This window comes from Onychomys torridus, chromosome 8, assembly GCF_903995425.1.
Source record: "Onychomys torridus chromosome 8, mOncTor1.1, whole genome shotgun sequence".
Classification (NCBI taxonomy): Eukaryota; Metazoa; Chordata; class Mammalia; order Rodentia; family Cricetidae; genus Onychomys; species Onychomys torridus.
The window spans coordinates 18,555,128-18,572,505 of NC_050450.1; the positions used below are offsets into that span (position 1 = coordinate 18,555,128).

Below are 17,378 nucleotides of genomic sequence, written 5' to 3' on the forward strand. Positions count from 1 at the left end.
TAGTGCCAGTTCAGGCGGCTCTGGAGCCATGGATTCTGCTGGCTTCCCCACCTTCAGGGACTCCAAGGCCGTAACTGCTTTGCTGTGCTATCGGTTGCAGGGAGCTTCAGGCTCAGGAAGCCCTGCAGAACGGCCAGCTCAGCGGTGGGGATGGTGTTCCTGATCTGCAGCCTGGTGTCTTGGCCAGCCAGGCCATGATTGAGAAGATCCTGGGGGAGGATCCTCGGTGGCAAGGTAAACCCAGGCTTATTACAGTACCTGCAGGGAAGAGCCGTGACCTTTCACTTGGTACCTGCTCCGTTCATGAGTTCTTAACATAGCCTGCAGGAGGGTCAGATAGGAAAACCAAGGTTCCTCAGTCCCCTGCTAACCGTTAGCCATTTAGGAAACAGATGGCCAAATGGGATTTGAACCCAGCCATCTGGTCCCAGAATGTGCTGACCTGCAGCCTGTTGTCTTGGTGGGTGGTGTTGGTTGGCTGTGGGGCTGAGGGAAGTGTCAGGGCCCACAGCCTGTTCCAGGCAGCCTGTTCCAGGCAGCCTATTCCAGCACATTGCCAGCTGGTGTCTGCTGCCACCTACCCCATTAAAGTCGGATCCACCTGCCTAAACCTGGGTTTCTGTGGATCTGGACCTTAAATCAGATGTTTGTCCTTGGACTTGTCTCTTGTGGCTATGAAACCCATATTCCCAGAAGGCCCTGAGAATGATAGTTGTGAAGAGTCAAAGCCTTGTTTTGTGGTAAAAGCTGCATAAAAATCACCATTTTAGGGGTTTGGCAGATGGTTCAGGGAATAAAGTGCTTGCTGTATAAGCATTGGGGTCTGAGTCTGGATGTCCAGCATTCCTGAGAAAATCCGAGTGTCACAGTGCAGGCCTGTAATCCAAGCAGTAGGGAGCTGGAGACAGGAGGACCCTGAAGGCTTGTTATCCAGCCAGTTCAGCTAATTGGTAAGCTCTGGGTTCCGAAGTAATAAGGGGAAAGGGGGTGGAGAGGTGACTCAACAGTTGACGGCACTGGCTGCTCTTCCAGAGGACCAGGGTATGTTTCCTAGCATCCACATGGCAACAGTCTGTAACTCCAGTTCCCGGGGATCTGATGCCCTCTTCTGGCCTTCGTGGGCATCAGGCACACACATGGTATACAGACATACATGCAGACAAACACTCCTACACATAAAATAATGTTTAAAAATAATAAGATGAAAGCCGGGCGGTGGTGGCGCATGCCTTTAATCCCAGCACTCGGGAGGCAGAGGCAGGCGGATCTCTGTGAGTTCGAGGCCAGCCTGGGCTACCAAGTGAGTTCCAGGAAAGGCGCAAAGCTACACAGAGAAACCCTGTCTCGAAAAAACAAAAACAAAACAAAACAAAACAAACAAACAAAAAATAATAATAAGATGCGAGTGCCAAAGGAAGACACTTGATGTCAACCTCTGGCCTCCACATGTGCATTCAGGGACATGTATACAGACAGACAGACAGACAGACACACACACACACACACACACACACACACAGAGGAAATTCCATATTCAAGGGTAGTCACATGTGTTACCCATGGTCTGTGAAGGTTTTCTGTTTGTTTGTGTTGTTGGTTTGGCTTGGTTTTGGTTTTTTGAGACAGGGATTCTCTGTGTACCTTGACTGTCTTGAACTTGCTCTGTAGATTTAAACTCATAAAGATCCGCCTGCTTCTGCCTCTGGAGTGTTAAGATCAAAGACCTCTGTCACCATACCTGGCTTTTTTTTTTAAGATTTATTTTTATTATTTTCTTGTGTGTGTGTATGTATATATATATATATGGGGGAGGTATGTCCAGTCTGTGACGTTTTTAGCAATGCAGTAAGTCTTGATGCATTTCCTCCAGCTTGCTCTGCTCAGGGCTCTCTGGGTCGTAAGAAGTCTGTTCAAATCGTAGCTAGTCCAGCTGTGGTTGCATTCCTGCAGTTCTCTTCCCTCACTGGATAAAATGAACAGAGCTAGGTGTGGTGATATTTTAGTTGTATGTTATTAAATAAAGTTTGCCTGGAGATCAGAGGACACAGCTAGCCATAAACAAAGTCAGGTGGTGGTAGCAATAAAGGCGCAGGTTAGACAGGAAGATGCTGGTTCGATTCTCTTGGGAAGCCATGGCAGTGTGGTGAGCTAAGGTTAGTTGGTGGCTATTCTTATTTCTCTGATCTCCGTGGCTTTCACCCCTGTATTTGGCTCTGTGTTTCTTATTTTATAAGACCGTTTAGAAATTCATCTACAGCTAGGGGCCAGAGGCTGGATAAATTAGCAGCATGACTGTGGAGCTGTTTCTGACTCCGTGTCTGCCTCTTGCTGTGGTCCCCCTACTGTGCTGGCTGGCACCCCTGAGACTCCCACTGTACTCTTCATTGTCCCAGTGGGCTCAGTGCTGACAAGCTCTGGCCTATTATCACATTGCAGGTGTTAGAAGAGGAGAGGGGACACTGCCTGCCCAGTCTCTGTGCAGAGGGAGACTTGCAGTGGCCTGTCCCAAAGTCACAGACAGGGTGTGACAGTCAGCTTAGAGGATGGTGTGGCAGCAGCTTCATGTCTGGCTTTGCGTGTTTTGGTCACCCTTGTTCAGCAGCTTCTCTGTTGGCAGGATCTGTTCTCCTCCATGCGGGCAACTGGCCCGGTGCCACAGGTGGGAGGTGAGAATCCCCATGTCTCTGTAGGGTAGATTTGACTCACCAGGACTTAGCTGAGCAAGGAGGAAAGAAAGGAGGTGATTTTCAGGGAATCTTTACTCATGTTTCTGTTTGCTAAGGGTTCTGTTTTGTTTTTTTTGTTTTTTGTTTTGAGATAGGGTTTCACTAATGTAGCCCAGGCTGACCTTGAATTCATAGAGATCTGCCTGCCACTGCCTCCCAGCCTTGTTTTGTTTATTTTGAGACAGGGTTTCTTTGAATAGCCCTTGCTGTCCTGGAACTCATTCTGTAGACCAGGCTGGCCTCGAACTCAAAGATCCAACTGCTACTGTCTCTCAAGTGCTGGGATTAAAGGCATACGCCACCACCACCCAGCTAAAGTGAATCATTTTTAAGATGAATTTTGATGATGCACACTTTGTGATTCCAGCACTCGGGAGGCGAATGAAGGATGATCATGCATTCAGGCCCTGCCTAGGCTACATAGCAAGAGTGTTACACAGAGTTAACATAGATACTGAGCTGGGCATGGTTGGTATATACCTGGATTCTTACCATTTGAGAGTCGGTCTGAGCAAGATTGCAAAATCTAGGCCAGCTTGGGCAATTAATGGGACCCTGTCTCAAAATTGAAAGTAAAAAGGTTTGGGTTTGTGTAACTCAGTATTAGATCACTTGCCTGGGCTCTGGGTCCTAGGTTCGGTCCCCAACACTTCCCTAACAAAAGATCCAAGGTTTACTCTGCAGCATAATCTGAGCAGAGCATGGTGGCTAACACCTCTGATCCCAACACTGGGGAGGCAGACACAGGAGGTTGAATTTGAAGCCAGCCTAGATTACGAGTAACCTGTTTTTTTTGTTTTGTTTTGTTTTGTTAACAAAAATGTTAAGCATTTTTGAAAGTAAGAATTTCTTCTCCTCTCCCATCATCATCATCATCATCATCATCATCATCATCATTATCATCATCATCAGAGGAGGTGGAAGTGGGCATTCAAATACTATGGTGCTTAGGTAGAGGTCACAGGACAACTTTTGGGGATCAGTTCTCTCCTTCCACTGTGGGTTCCAGAGATTGAATTCAGGTTGCTAGGTTATGCAGTAAGTGCTCTTACATGCTGAGCCATCTCACTGGCCTAAAAGTATTTTTAGTCACCGCAAACTGAGGAGAAAATCCAGGCCTATGTTCCTGTGCATCCCAGCCTTATTGACAGCATCCACAGTAAAGCCAGACATCTGGTGCATTGGGTAGACCTCCACTGGCCAGTCACCACCCAAGACTGTTGACATTTGGGTTACATTTCAGTAAGTTTTTCTTAAGATAATAGAAATAGTTCAAGAAAGAGAAGACGTTCCTGAGAATGTGAGTAGGTCAGTGAGCCGAGGACAAACATATTCTAAAAAAACTGTTTCTGGTCGGGCAGTGGTGGCGCACGCCTTTAATCCCAGCACTCGGGAGGCAGAGCCAGGACCTCTGTGAGTTCAAGGCCAGCCTGGTCTACAGAACTAGTCCAGGACAGGCTCCAAAGCTACAGAGAAACCCTGTCTTGAAAAACCAAAAAAAACAAAAAACAAAAACAAAAAAAACCAACAAAACAAGCTATTTGTGTTGTTTGTGTGTGGGGTAGGTGTGTGTGTAGACAAGTGACTGTGCATTTGTGTACATGTGGAAGCCCAAGGTTGACGTCAGATGGTGTCCTGTCACTCTTTCCCCTCTTACTGTCTTTGAATTGTACCCACAGCTCACTGGATCTGCGTTCTGAGTGATGGAATTACAGGCAGGCTGTCATGCCTGTGTGGAATTTACATATATTCTAGGATCTGAAGTCTGGTCCTCAGACAGCAATCACTTAAGACCACTAAGCCGGTGCACGCCTTTAATCCCAGCACTTGGGAGGCAGAGCCAGGCAGATCTCTATGAGTTCGAGGCTAGCCTGGTCTACAGAGGGAAATCCAGGACAAGCTTCAAAACTACACGGAGAAACCCTGTCTCAAAAAACGAAACCAAAACAAAAAGCCACTAAGCTGTCTCCTTGGCCTGTCAGTGTTTTTAATATCATCACACAAGTGTGTGATCATCACTTCACTGTCATTTGAATCTCTTCTTTTTTGAGATAGGGCTTCATTTCACTAAGGCTAGCCTTGAACTTGCCATATAACCAAGAATAACCTTGAGTTTCTGATGCTCCTGTCTATGCCTCTCAAGTGCTGGGATTACAAGCATGTACCACCATGCCTATATTGTGCTAAGGACTAAGCCAAGCTTTGTACACACTAGATGAGCCCTCTACTAATGGAGCTATATTTCCAGTCAGTTCCCAAAGGAATCCTATCCCAGTTAGCAGGGCTTCCCTGTCTTCTGGTGCTCTTTCATCTCTGGGTTTCTCTCCTCTGTATGTCGAATGAATGTTGGTCATACTCATAGCCTTGTGCCTGGCATCTCCTACTGCAGTCCATAGTACGGCAGGTCTGGTCCTTCCTCACTAGTGAACTGTGTTTGATTATCTACTCAGTGGTGATGGATGTGTGGCTGTCTGGGCTTTGGGCTGCTATACCTGATGTTACTGTGACCACTAAAGGCCGGGTTTTCTTGCATCTATTTTAAAGACAGTAACTTCGTATTGGGCAGCTATAAGACGGAACAGTGCCCAAAGCCGCCACGCCTATGTCGCCAGGGCTATGCCTGTCCACACTACCACAACAGTAGAGACCGCCGTCGGAACCCCAGGATGTTCCAGTACAGGTGGGTTCAGGCAGGAGGACCCTGAGCCATCTCCCAGGTGTTCCCCATCGGGTCTGCTCTGGCTGTGGAATATGTCTTTACTGTAACCACTGGCTTGACTGCCGCAACCCCCCTGCCTCCATTCATCTGACAGAGGAAGGGCCATGAGGCTTCTTTCCTTCTTTCCTGTGACTCTTGCACCCCATGCTGGGGAGGGGGAGCATTTTCCATGCTGTTGCCATAGAGATATCCACTCTTAGAATTCTCCCATTGAGGACTTCCTGCTCAGCAATGCTGTCGCCCCATAGGCAGGGAAGCTGTCTTAAAGGGCTGGGTGGGCTTGTTAGAGAAAGTAAAGGCTAGATCGGCTGTTGTAGCGCGAAGTGAGGGCAGAGCAGGGGCCTCGCTTTCTCTGCACTCAGGCACGGTGGTTCCCACGTGATCCTCCCACTGGCAGCCCTGTCTGGGGAACACAGCTGGGGATGCCCCGCTGCAGCCGGTCCAGTACCCTTGTGTGTTTCTCCTGGCACTTCTGGTAACAATGTACCACCCCTGTAATGTAAGGGCTGTGCCTCACCCAGCAGGCATTGCGCCTTTGGCTTTAGTGGGATGTGAGATAGAGTTCACCTTCCAAACTGATAGCAGGCATTGAGTCTGGAGACTGAGAGTTCTGGGGGATGCTGAACTCCTTGTCCTCCTGATTCTCACCTGCGTCTGGGTTGGGGTCCCACCAGGCTGATGGTCACCCATCTTCCAAAGCATCATCTGCTCTGCCTCCAGCTGCCCCTCTCTGTGGCCTCTCCTTTGGGCTTGCAGTCTGCACTGCTGGTGGCCCAGGCCTCAGTCCCCACAGGTTCCTCCTTCAGCCTGCTGTACCTTTTCTTTGCAGAGGGCTACCTACCCTCTCCTCTTTGTAATGACCCATGTCCCCTTGAGTGCCCAGGTAGACCTGTTCTTAGAGATGAATGAAGATGGTGGATTTGTGACTTCATTGCTGTCTGCATAGCTTCAGGGTCAGGAGACCTGCGCAGAAAACCAGGAATAATACAGATCGGTGGTGTTCTCTGTCACCCCTGCAGGCCTTAAGCAGACCAGTGGACGTCCTTGTTAGAAGGATGGAAAATTGGATAAAGGGGGAAAAGAGTCCCAAGGAGGGAGTTCTGACTATAAACCCCAAATGAGTGACCGTGAAGCCGCCAGAAAGTGTGGGAAAGGTGGGGATGTGGGTCACTTAAGCTGATCAAGTCTCAGTTTCTACTTTGCTGAAGAAGACAGAGCCCCGGGCCAATCCCCGCTGTGGGTCCCTCACCCCCTTCACACAGGCAGCCCTAACTCAGATGGCAAGTTCACCCTGTTCTCCTTTGCACCCCTGAGGAGGAACATGGTCACTGTAGGTTCTCTTTGCCCTTTGCCCTCTGGATTCTGAGCACACAGGGCACACTCTTCCTCCTCTAGGTCTACGCCCTGCCCTAGTGTGAAGCATGGTGACGAGTGGGGTGAGCCCTCCCGGTGTGACGGTGGGGACGGCTGTCAGTATTGCCATTCCCGTACGGAGCAGCAGTTTCATCCTGAGGTAGGCACGGGGCAGGGCCTGGATGGAATGATTGGCAGCTCAACAGGGGCTTGCTGTGTGGGATCCTCACAAAACATCACTCAGTGTACATTGTTGCATTACACTGTGAGATGTATTACATCAGCCTAGGAGCGGTTGGGGCGGGGAGGAAGGCGGGAACCACCCCCATGGATTGAGGACAACACTTCCCTTTCCCAGAACAGGGAGTCTGAGCAGGGAGGGACAGTTCTTACTAAGGGTTCCCCTTGTCTACTGGTACTGGCTGCCCTGTTGCCAGTACCCATTGATGTCCAGCTGATCCCGTGTGGCCCACAGCTCCACCCTGAGTGCCATGTGAGATGAAATGCCTGCTCTGAGACTCTCTCTTGAGGCTATTCCAGGGGTTCAAAGGTCACCACAGGATGATCAGAGCTGTCTGTCCTGTGGAATGTTCCAGATAGGTGTTTGGCACTGTCCTTGTGAGTTCACCCTGACTACTCAGTCATCAAGCAGAACACATTGAGATTTGAGTTAAAATGAAGAACCAAAGGACTGTCCTTGGAACCCTGAGTCTGCAAGGAGCTGGGGCTGGAGGACCTGAAGGAAGTGGGGTTCTGTGCAGATAGAAGTCTACTAGTGCAGGGGTGCTCTTGTCATGTCCGTACCTGAGCCTCTTTAGTGGGTGGTGTGGTTTTGATGTCTGGGCAAGTTGGGGTAGAGTTCCTGGTGCCAAGGCTTGCCTGTCCTTTGCCAGGTCTCCATGGTGAGTTGGTACCCTAGGCGAAGTGGTGAACAGTCTAGTCATAAGGTAGATGCTTGCATTCATTGAGCAGGCTTTGCTCGAGCTTCTGCTGGATGCCAGAGTTAGACCCCTCTTCCAGAGACGGCAGGCAGGAGAGTGGCTTTACCTGGAGGTCTGATGGACAGGTTTGGCCCTGGCCAATATGTTCTTCAGAGGAGTGTTTTCAGGACTGAGGGAATCGAGGGGTGAACTGTGTGGTGGCCACCTTTCCATCACTAGAAAGAAAAGGTTTGTGTAGCTCGAAGTTTTGGAGGTTCCTATCCATGATCACATGGCCCCATAGCTTTGGGCCTGCCCTGCCTCCACAAGAGCATGCCTCATTGTTCTTGGGGTCGCCCACTAGGCCCTGACTTGTCAAGGTTTCGCCATCTTTCAGTGCTGAGAACCAGGCCTTCTGTGAACTTTTGGAGACACCACATATCTGTTCTGCAGCTGGAAGTGCCCGCACAGTCTGTGATGACTGGTGTGTTCTGAGCGGCCAGCTGTGCGTCTGTGACAGCCGGTGTGTTCTGAGCAGCCAGCTGTGTTCTTCTCCCAGAAACCCAGATCAGTAAGCTCCCATATTTTGTCTTATTTCGTAGATCTACAAATCTACAAAATGCAACGATATGCGCCAAACTGGCTACTGCCCTCGGGGCCCCTTCTGTGCCTTTGCACATGTTGAGAGTAAGTAGACCATCTCCCGCCTCCTGGGGCCACCTCAGCCACGTCTCATTCATCAGCTCCACAGAGTCTCACTCAGTTTTGACTCATCCACAGCCAGTTTTGAGGACCAAAGAGTGGTGGCCGAGCACTGGGCTCTGGCCACATCTGCACATAATGTCATGCCCATGTGGATGCTTGGGGTGGGGGCTCATGCCACATGGCTGGACCTGCCTTGCCCTTTGCACCTGAGACAGGCTGGACCTGTAAAACTTAGAAGGACACTAGCCCCAAGGCTTACTGGGCCCCACCTACCTCAGGGAGAGCCAGGTCTGTCTGTCACTCACTTGCTCACCTACGCCTTGCCCTGAGCTGTTCTAGTGGGACTGAGTGGCAGTGACTTTGTGGAGTCTGCCTGTGCATGTAGCTGGAGGAAACTCCAAGGTCTCCTAGTTAGGCTTGGCCAGCTGGCCCAGAGCCTCAGAGTCGGTAATTGTCACATAGGTTCATAATAGATTCTCTAGAGCTGTCTCCAGCTCTGGAGTTTGGGCTCGGGGGTTATAAAGTAGTTACAAACTCAAACTTCACTTCCTGTCTCATTTGGGATGGCAGCTGTTCTGTTCACACTTGACATGTTGATTTTCATATTAAAGTTACGGAACCCAAGTGGCAGTGTTTGGGGTCTAGAGAGATGGATCAGTGGTTAAGAGCAAGTACCGCTCTTGCAGGGGATGCGAGTTGAGTTCCCAGCACCCACTCAGGAGGCCCACACCACCAGGGAATCTGATGCATTCTTAAGGACTCCTCTGCACATACCCACGCAGAGACACACATCATACACATACTTAAAAGTAGACTTTTAAAAATAGATTTGTTTTTATGTACGTGAATGTTTTGTTTGCATGTATTTATGTGTACCACACGCATGCCTGGTGCCTGCAAAAGCCAAAAGGTGTTTCATCCCTGGAACTGGAGTTACAAATGGTTGTGAGCTACCATGTGAGTCCTGGGAACTGCACGCAGGTCCTCTGCAAGAGCAACAAATGTTCCTAACTATTGAGCCACCTCTACAGCCCCTAAAAGGAAATCTTAAAAAAAGGAAAGTTCAATGGCTGTCTGGAGGTCGGCCTGCCATTCAGAAAAGGGGAAGTGGTTGTAATGCCAGCCTGTGCTCTCCACCTATCCTGTGGGCCAGCTGGCAGCCCCTCAGTGCCAACTGCTCTTTCTTCTTGGTAGAAAGCCTGGGAATGGTGAATGACTGGAGCTGCCGTGATCTCAACTCCAACAGCAACTCAGCTTACAGCAGCCAGCCTGGAAGTGTAAGTGGACAGAGATGGGATGACATTTGGGTGGTGTGGTTGGAGGCAGTCCACACGTGGAGTTGAGGTTCCTTCTAGAAGAGTCTAGAAAAATCCTGGCTCTATTCTTGCATGGGCTAGAGCAGGACACAGTCCTTGTGTGCTCACTGGCAGGATCTTGCTTTAGCAGGTGCCCAGTGCTTTGCCTTTCTCATCTTTGCAGATCCCTTGAGCTGTCAGGTTCCTAGGCAATTGGAGGTCATCAGCAAATGGTAGCTGATGTGGCATGCCTCGCCTGTGTAACTCAACACTCCCAGGTGTTGGATAAGGGCATCGTGTATCTGATGGGTAGGATGAGGATGTATGGTCTCATCGTACTTAGAAATCACTTCCTATCCATGACACTAGAGTAAATCCTGAAGAGGGTTCCCATTATGGGGACAGTCTTCTCAAAAATGGACTAAAACTAATATTTGTTCTAAAACTGTTTGAATAACATTGAAATATTCCTGAATTTGCTGGGTGGTGGTGGCGCAGGCCTTTAATCCCAACATTCTGGAGGCAGAGACAAGCAGATCTCTGAGTATGAGGCCAGAGTGGTCTATAGAGCAAGATCCTAGACAGCCAAGGCTACACAAAGAAACTCAGTCTCAAAAAACAGAACAAAACACAAATTACTGAATTTGTTGAACAGAGCCACTCTGTGCCCTTTGGGTGTCGCTGCACTGTCTTACCGAGGCCGCTTGTGTCGGGTGGACCCTGGGTCTGCTGACAGGCCCCTGAGACTCTGGAAGTGTTCTTTGTGGCCAACAGGCCAACATCTGAGTCTGTCCTGAGTGCAGCGGGTGTGCTTTGCTAGTGTCAGCTTAGGGGACCCTGGTGCAGCTGTCAGACTTGCCACTCTGGTGTCAGTGAGATGTCCTGGGTCCCTTCCTGGAGTGTGTGGACCACCTGGGTTGAGAGCCTGTGGAGGCAGCATCTCCACACTCAGGCTTTGATGCCTGGGACTCTGCAGGCACTGTGTACCCAGAACTTGCCACTTTTCTCTTGGGATTGTCACAAAACCCTCACAGGGCCACTAAAGTGCCTGGAGCAATCCTCCCTCAAGAAAGTAGAGCTGGGTCTCCCTTGGGCAATACCCACACTGCTGTGCAGTGTCAGCCTCGATGCTGTTTGGGTCAAAGAGGAGACCAGGGTTCTTAGTTCTAGTCTCCAGCATGATGCCCTTGAATCTGACCACCTCATCTCAGGGCCTGTTTAGTGTGGTGAGTCCATCTTCTAGGACTTGTACTCTTTTGGTGTTTTGTTTTTGGTGTTGTTTATTAGTTTTTGCTTTGAGGCAAGGTCTTATTATATAGCTTAGGTCAGTTTCAAACTTAGGATCTTCCTGCTTCAGCCTCTGTTGTGCTGGAATTACAAGCCTGAGCCAGCACACCAGTTCTAGCATTTTCTAAATTCTAAACGAAGTGTAAGTCTGTGTTTTCAGAAGATGTCTCCTCCTTGCCTTTCCAACCTGAGCGGTCCTTCTCTTGCAGGCCAAAAGGAAAGACTCTCCCTCTGAAGGAAGCCAGAAATCTAGTGAGGACAGCAAGCAGGTACAGTTCTGGGGCCACATGGCTGTGCAGCTGGAGAGCATGGCTTTCTAGGCCTTTCCATACACTGTGTGGTCTTGCCCTACCCCTGAGCTATGTCCCCAGTCCATGTGCTCTGTAATTATCATTTTCTTGTGCTTGGATTTGTGTGTCTATTGTTTTGTTGTTAAAAATATTTAAGCCACCTGGTGGTGGCTTATACCTGTAATTGCAGCACTCAGGAGGCAGAGGCATGTGAATCTCTGTGAGTTCAAGGCCAGCCTGGTTTACAGAGCGAGTTCCAGGACAGCCAGGGCTACACACAGAAACCCTGTCTCAAACACCCCCCCCCCCAAATCGTGTCCTTGAAAACAACAAAACCAAAGCCTTGTGGCATTTTTCTCTGGGGGAAACATGGGCCTTTCAGAGCCTGTATAACAGCCAGCTACAGCCACTGTATCAGTGTCTCAGGCAGAGGCTTAAGCAACGAACCCTATTTCCAAGTCCTGAGGTTAGAGGCTGAGGTCAAGGTGGGCCAGACCCACAGACTTGTGTGCTCTCAGTGGCCTCCTCACAGGGTCAGCCCTTAGTGCATGTCTTTGTCCTCATGTCTTACAAGGACACCACTCACCCCGTCAGTGACCTCATCTTAACCTACCATGTCTGTGAGGATGACTCTTGTGTCACCAGCACTCGGGAGGCAGAGACGGGCGGATCTCTGTGAGTTCGAGGCCAGCCTGGGCTACAGAGTGAGATCCAGGACAGGCTCCAAAGCTACACAGAGAAACCCTGTCTCGAAAAATTTAAAAAAAAAAAAAAGACTCTTGTGTCTAGATTAGGTCACAGCCAGATGTCATAGTAGCAAGGGTCCCCACCTAAGGATTTAGGGGACACTGTTAGCTCACACCTCCATGCCCACAGGCCTGGCTTGTTTCTGGGAGTGGACATTAGTGGCTCTGGGGAGCCTCCCATCTGAAGGAATATAGCCTGTCTGTGTTCATTAAAGCTCCTGCACAATGCCCAGGTCCTGTGCTGGGAGCTCCATGTGTCTCCAGCCCCAAGGCTTCTCCCCAACCAGTTTGGCTCCATATGTTGCTTCAAACTAAGTTGCCTGTTTTAGGAACCGGGTTTTTGTCTTCACAGTGGTGCCCTAACAACTCGGGTCGTGTCTATCTCCTCTTCACTGTGGAAGAACAGTGACTGTTGCAAAGCTTCATGGTCCATGCCTGTAACCCCAAATTCCAATACTTGATAGGCCAAGTCAGGAAGGTCAGGAGTTCAAGGCCAGCCAAGCTACACTGTCCCTACCGCAAAAGTAAATAAATCAATAGTGGTCAGCACTGACTGGAAGATTGCCCTGAGTGAATCGTCGCTTTCTCCTATGGGAACGTTTATTATTTTTTTTTAATCCTCCTTTGTGTTCTGCTCTCATAGGGCCCTGAGGGCAAGGGAAGGAGGGTGAGGTGCTCATGGGTCACAGGCCTGAGGATCAGTTGGGGAAGGTGAAGGGTTCTGGAAACTGGCGGTGATAGTGTTTGCCAAGGGTGAATGTAGTTAATGCCACAGACGTATACATTGGGGGCCAGGTCTTGTGGTACAGGCACATGAAACCCCACCTACCTCAGAGGCTTGAGACCAGCTTGAGCATGGTAGTAAGGCATTGTCAAAGGTTGAAATAAAGGGCTGGGGTGTGGCTCAGTGATAGAGTGCTTACCTAGTGTTTTAGTCGGGGCTACGACTGCTGTGATGAAACACCATACCCAAAGCAAGCTGGGGAGGACAGGGTTTATTGACTTACACTTCCCTATCACTGTCCACCACTGAAGGAAGTCAGGACAGGAACTCAAACAGGGCAGGAGCCTGGAGGCAGAGGCCTTGGAAGGGTCCTGCTTACTGGCTTGCTCAGCCTACTTTCTTACAGAATTCAGGACCACTAGCCCAGGGATGGCCCCACCCACAGTGGTCTGGGCCCTCTCCCATCACTCACTAATTAAGAAAATGCCCAGGGCTGGAGCGATGGCTCAGTGATTGAGAGCACTGGCTGTTCTTCCAGAGGACTAGGGTTCACTTCCTTGCATGCACATGGCAGCTTACAACTGTCTGTAACTCCAGTTCCGGGGCATTTGACCGACACACATTCAGGCAAAACATCAATTTACATAAAATAAAAGTAAATAATTTAAAAAATAATAATAAAAGAAAAATGCCCTATAACCAGATCATATGGAGGCATTTTCTCAACTGAGGGTCTCTCCTTTCAGAAGACTGCAGTTTGTGTCTAGTAGACACAAACCTAGTCAGCACAGCTAGTATGTGAGACCCTAGGTTCAGTCTCTAGTATCACAAAGAAGTACATGCTTCAGAATGATGAAGGGCCAACCAGGTGGTTCAGCAGGTAAGAGCTTGTGACCATGTGTGATGACCTGGGTTTGACCCCTGAGACCCACAGGTAGAGGGGGAAAACTGACTCCCATGAGTTTTCCTCTGGCCTGCACAACATGTATCCATACACATATATTCTCTCTCTCAATAAACAACGTTAATAAAGCCCAGAATGGCTAAATTATTAACCTTTATCCTGTGTGTGTATAGCTAGCTAGCTAGCTGTCTGTCTATCTATAGAAATATATATATACATATATATATATATATATATATATATATATATATACACACATATTTTGTTTTTGTTGAGACAGCGTTTCTCTATGTACCTCTGGCTGTCTTGGAATTAGCTCTGTAGACCAGGTTGGCATTGAACTCAGAGATCCACCTGCTTCTGCCTCTGCCTCCTGAATGCTGGGATTAAAGGCATGTCCCACCACCACCTGGCATTCTGTGTATATTTAACAACAAAAAAGAAAAGAGAGGAAGAAAAAAAAAAGGAAGGAGAAAAAAAAAAAGCCAGGCGGTGGTGGCGCACGCCTTTAATCCCAGCACTCGGGAGGCAGAGCCAGGCAGATTTCTGTGAGTTCGAGGCCAGCCTGGGCTACCAAGTGAGTTCCAGGAAAGCTGCAAAGCTACACAGAGAAACCCTGTCTCAAAATAAAAAGGAAGGAGAGAGAAAAGCCAGAAATGGCCTGAAATGGGGAGTACCCCCTGGTTGGTGTCTCTGGCCGCTGTGTCTGACTTTCTCATCGATGGAAACCCTTAGGGTGACCCACTGTGGTTGTATATTTGTGACCATTTTGACCTTGAACAGAAAGGGTTTTCAGGGTCAAGCAGTCTCCTAGCATCCTTACATGGGAAAGAGGGATGCGTTCTCTGCTGGTATGATCACACTCGGAGGGATGTTATCATCGTGTGTACCACTCTGAGGCAGGACTATTTTGGTCTCTTGAAGACCATGCATGGTACCACATGCACTGATGAGAACCCCAGGTATGGTTGTTCCCCTCAAACACATCTGGGAAGGAAGAGGATGGTACCTCAGTGCCCTAGGCAGGTCCCAGTTCCTCAGGCTGTCAGTTCCCAGATGGGCCCTGGTGTCCCACAGCCCAGTTAATATTGGTGCTGTCCTCACAGCGTGGGGCAGGAGATACCTGCCTGAGCTACCATCTGGGTCTCTCCACTGCCCTCAGACCAGCTATGTTGATGGTTTGGCAGTACAAGTGCCAGCTTACAAGTTCTCTGTGCTCTCAGTCTCTGGTTTAAAGGCCAGGAAGGTTTGTTTTGTTTTAATTTTTATTATTTTATTGTATGTGTTTGGATGTTTTTTTGTCTGAATGTCTGTCTGTGTACCACATGCATGTCTAGGACCCGCGGAGGCCACAAGAGGCCATTGGACCCTTGGGAACTGGTGTTACAGATGGTTGTGAGCTGCTGTGTGGGTGCTGGAAATCAAACCTGGGTCCTTTGGGAGAGCAACTTAACTCATGAAGTTTTTAAAGTCCCAGAAGTGACAGAGCACAGACTTTTCCTGGGGTTCCAGGCGACAGGCCTTGAAGTCTCTTCTCTACTAAACCAGGACCTTGTGAGGGGGGTGACATGCTCCCCATTATTTGGGAAGAGCTGCATGTGTTTCTAGTGGTATTGGACTTTGGTGAAATCTGAAGTTTTAGGTGGATGGGTAGAAGCGGGCAGTGGTGATACGATTCAAGATGCTGGCCTTTAGGCTGTCCTGGGGTGGCCTTCAGTCTGACTGATTGGGACCACCTCATCTCTGGACTGGGCCCATTGGTGAAGGAGGTGGCTGAGAGACAGCACAGGTGCCTGCAGCTTCTGTACCTGATACCTGCATAATGGGCTAGCCTTAAGCTGTTGATTTCCAGCTGTGACATGTGAGCTTATCATCTATAGAGAACTGGTTCACTTTATGCTGGTAACAGTTTCTTTCAGCCCATGACCAGTGGCTATGACTTGCTGATAGAGAACACCTGTCCTCTCTTTGGCCCAGACACCTCTGTCACTCATGAGTGTGGGGTCACTGGGTACTGTTGTGGGACTCATGGGGGATGTGAGTGCTCTGATGGCTCAGGGAGGTGTGTCGAGGCCCAGGATGCATGGGCTACTTTTTCTCCATAGAAGGATCCCAGCTTCAGCACACAGGTTCGATTTTGGTGTAAGTGTCCATTGTACTGAGACATGCTGAGGGCCACCAGGTCTGCTCAATCTAGCCTGGGCCACCTGTTTGCTGTCATATGACTTGTGTATCTATTGTCTATCAGATGGAGATGGTACCAGTTTTCCTCAGTTTTCACTTTCCTGGTCACTGGGTGGGTAAGCAGTGGGGAGGACCACAGAGGCTCCTGGGAGGCTGGGGAGAAGGGTTGACAGGCTCCCAGCCCCTGTCTGGCTTGTCACAGACAGGTTTTGCGTCTGTCAAGACACTTTCCACATCTGTTTGCCCGAGTGACAGCGAGATAGCCTGTCATGGTCAGTGCATGCAGCCAACAGTTCCACCCCTGTGCAACCCCCTGAGACGCTGGCTGTCCTGTGTGCTGCTCTGCGGACATTGGCAGCCCATCCTCCTGCGGTGTCTCTGCCGCTCCCGGCAGCGCCTGCTCACACTGTTTGTGTTTTGAACAGAACCACCTCGCTGTGTTCTCCGTGCTTCACCCGCTGGCCCCCAGCATAAGCTCCAGTGTGGCATCGAGTTTGGCATCTAGCACTGGCTCAGGTAGCTCCTCTCCCACCGCTCTGCCTACCCTCCCTGCCCGTGCCCTCCCACTGGATCCAGCTGGTAACACTGTGGAGGCAGTCCTAGGTAAGTCCACACTTCTGTACCTCTCACAGCTTTCCGCACTGTGTCTGTCGTAGGTGTTCAGGAGACACTCACTGCTCTGTAGAAAAGCCCTTGGCGTGGTTTTCTTGTCTCTCAATTTGAATCCCTCAGTGCTGTGCAGGGCTCGGAACTGCAGGATATGTGGAGCCTGGTCAGATATTGCACAAAACACCAGAGAACTGTGGCAAGTGGACCTTCTGTCCCAGAGGCCAAAGGAAAAGGAGGAGGCTAGTGAGAAGTGGCAATGGAAATCATGATGAATTGAAGGTGGGGGTGATTGGGGCTGGAGAGATGGATTACCGGTTAAGAGCACTGGCTGCTCTTCCAGAGGTCCTGAGTTCAATTCCCAGCACCCACATGGTGGCTCACAACCACTTGTAATGAGATCTGGCATACATGCAGACAGAATACTGTATACATAATAAATAAATAAATAAATCAATAAATCAATAAACCAATCAATAAATAAATCAATAAATAAATCTTTTTTTTTTTTTTAAAGTGGGGGTGATGACAAGGTCAAGAGGAGAGTGATAAGGAAGCCTGGAGTAGGTGACACAGCTGTCAGCTTGCAGCCAGCTTCATGGGTTTTTCTTTTAGTGCCTGGGAGTCATTCAGTGTGGTGGTAGCTGGGCTAGAGTGGTGTGTCAGGGCCTGAACAGGAGCCAAGAGCGTGGGCACAAAGGCCAGGATGAGTTAAACAGATGGGCTGAGAGGAGTGAGGAACCACTGCATTCCTGTGTGCCCGGGTGTTTGTGAGTCACAGGTAGCATGCTCTGAGCTGCCGCATTCTGTGGTCCCCAGGGCCTTGCACTTGCTAGGCAAGCGCTCTACCACTGAGCTAAATCCCCAACCCCTTGTTTTGTTTTTTTGAGACAGCATTTCTCTGTGTAGACCAGGCTGG

General features: G+C 49.5%; 1 protein-coding gene across 6 annotated transcripts in view; it reads left to right on the forward strand.

The window, feature by feature from the left end:
* The window catches only part of Unkl (unk like zinc finger), a 43,750-nt gene that overhangs the window by 14,536 nt on the left and 11,836 nt on the right, over positions 1 to 17,378 (forward strand). For all 6 annotated transcript variants that reach the window (XM_036194921.1, XM_036194923.1, XM_036194924.1 and 3 more), the window contains exons 4-10: positions 101 to 234; positions 5,271 to 5,406; positions 6,841 to 6,958; positions 8,321 to 8,405; positions 9,618 to 9,700; positions 11,215 to 11,274; positions 16,279 to 16,456. In XM_036194921.1, coding sequence (XP_036050814.1) covers positions 101 to 234; positions 5,271 to 5,406; positions 6,841 to 6,958; positions 8,321 to 8,405; positions 9,618 to 9,700; positions 11,215 to 11,274; positions 16,279 to 16,456 — 794 coding nt within the window. The remainder of the gene's footprint in view (positions 1 to 100; positions 235 to 5,270; positions 5,407 to 6,840; positions 6,959 to 8,320; positions 8,406 to 9,617; positions 9,701 to 11,214; positions 11,275 to 16,278; positions 16,457 to 17,378) is intronic.